This window comes from Buceros rhinoceros, unplaced genomic scaffold (assembly GCF_000710305.1).
Source record: "Buceros rhinoceros silvestris isolate BGI_N320 unplaced genomic scaffold, ASM71030v1 scaffold22647, whole genome shotgun sequence".
In the NCBI taxonomy this organism is placed as follows: Eukaryota; Metazoa; Chordata; class Aves; order Bucerotiformes; family Bucerotidae; genus Buceros; species Buceros rhinoceros.
In genome coordinates this window covers 497-1,071 of record NW_010423048.1, presented here as the reverse complement: position 1 = coordinate 1,071, position 575 = coordinate 497, and the positions used below count along the sequence as shown (strand labels likewise).

The 575-nt window shown below is 62.8% G+C and overlaps 1 protein-coding gene across 1 annotated transcript in view; it reads right to left on the bottom strand.

The window, feature by feature from the left end:
* LOC104497086 (26S protease regulatory subunit 8-like) overlaps window positions 1-575 on the bottom strand; it is a gene marked incomplete at both ends in the record, with an annotated part of 1,509 nt that overhangs the window by 487 nt on the left and 447 nt on the right. The window contains 2 exons of the mRNA XM_010140299.1: window positions 2-58; window positions 446-543. Of these exons, the coding sequence (XP_010138601.1) occupies window positions 2-58; window positions 446-543 (155 nt within the window). The remainder of the gene's footprint in view (window position 1; window positions 59-445; window positions 544-575) is intronic.

The following is a 575-nucleotide window of genomic DNA, read 5'->3' as shown; positions in this document are numbered from 1 at the left end:
CATCGTTGATGTCGATGTTTTTGTCCACATCCACCACAAACTTCCCCTCTGGGTGCACCTGCGAGGGGACAGTTGTCACCGCGTGAGTTATTTCCCTGAGAAGTCCCTGTCGTGTGCCCAAGATCCACAGGGGCTGCTTGGAGCGGAGCCAGGGGAAGGACCCAGAGAGCTCAGCCAGAACTCTGCAGCCCCCCTGTCCCCAGCCAGCCCGAAGCCAGCTGCCTCCCACCAGCCTGGGGAAGGTTTGGACCCAGGAGAACCACCACAACGTGCTCCCCCGGAGCAGGAGCTCCTACTTCACGATTTAGTCGCTGATCCCCCCCAAGCTCACGCTCACACTTACTCCAACCCCCGCGGGGTCACAGGGAGGGGCTGTCAGCCCCAATCCCACCGGCCCCGGCTCTTCCCCAGCGCCAGTCACCCTCCGGACAGCTCAGCCTCGTACCTTGACGAGCACTTTCTTCTTGTCCATGGCTCTCACCACTTCTCCCACGTAAGAGCCCTGCTCCTGCAGCAGCTGCAGCTCCTCCCGCAGCAGGCGCACTGCGGAGAGGGAGATGTCAGCACCCGCCTCC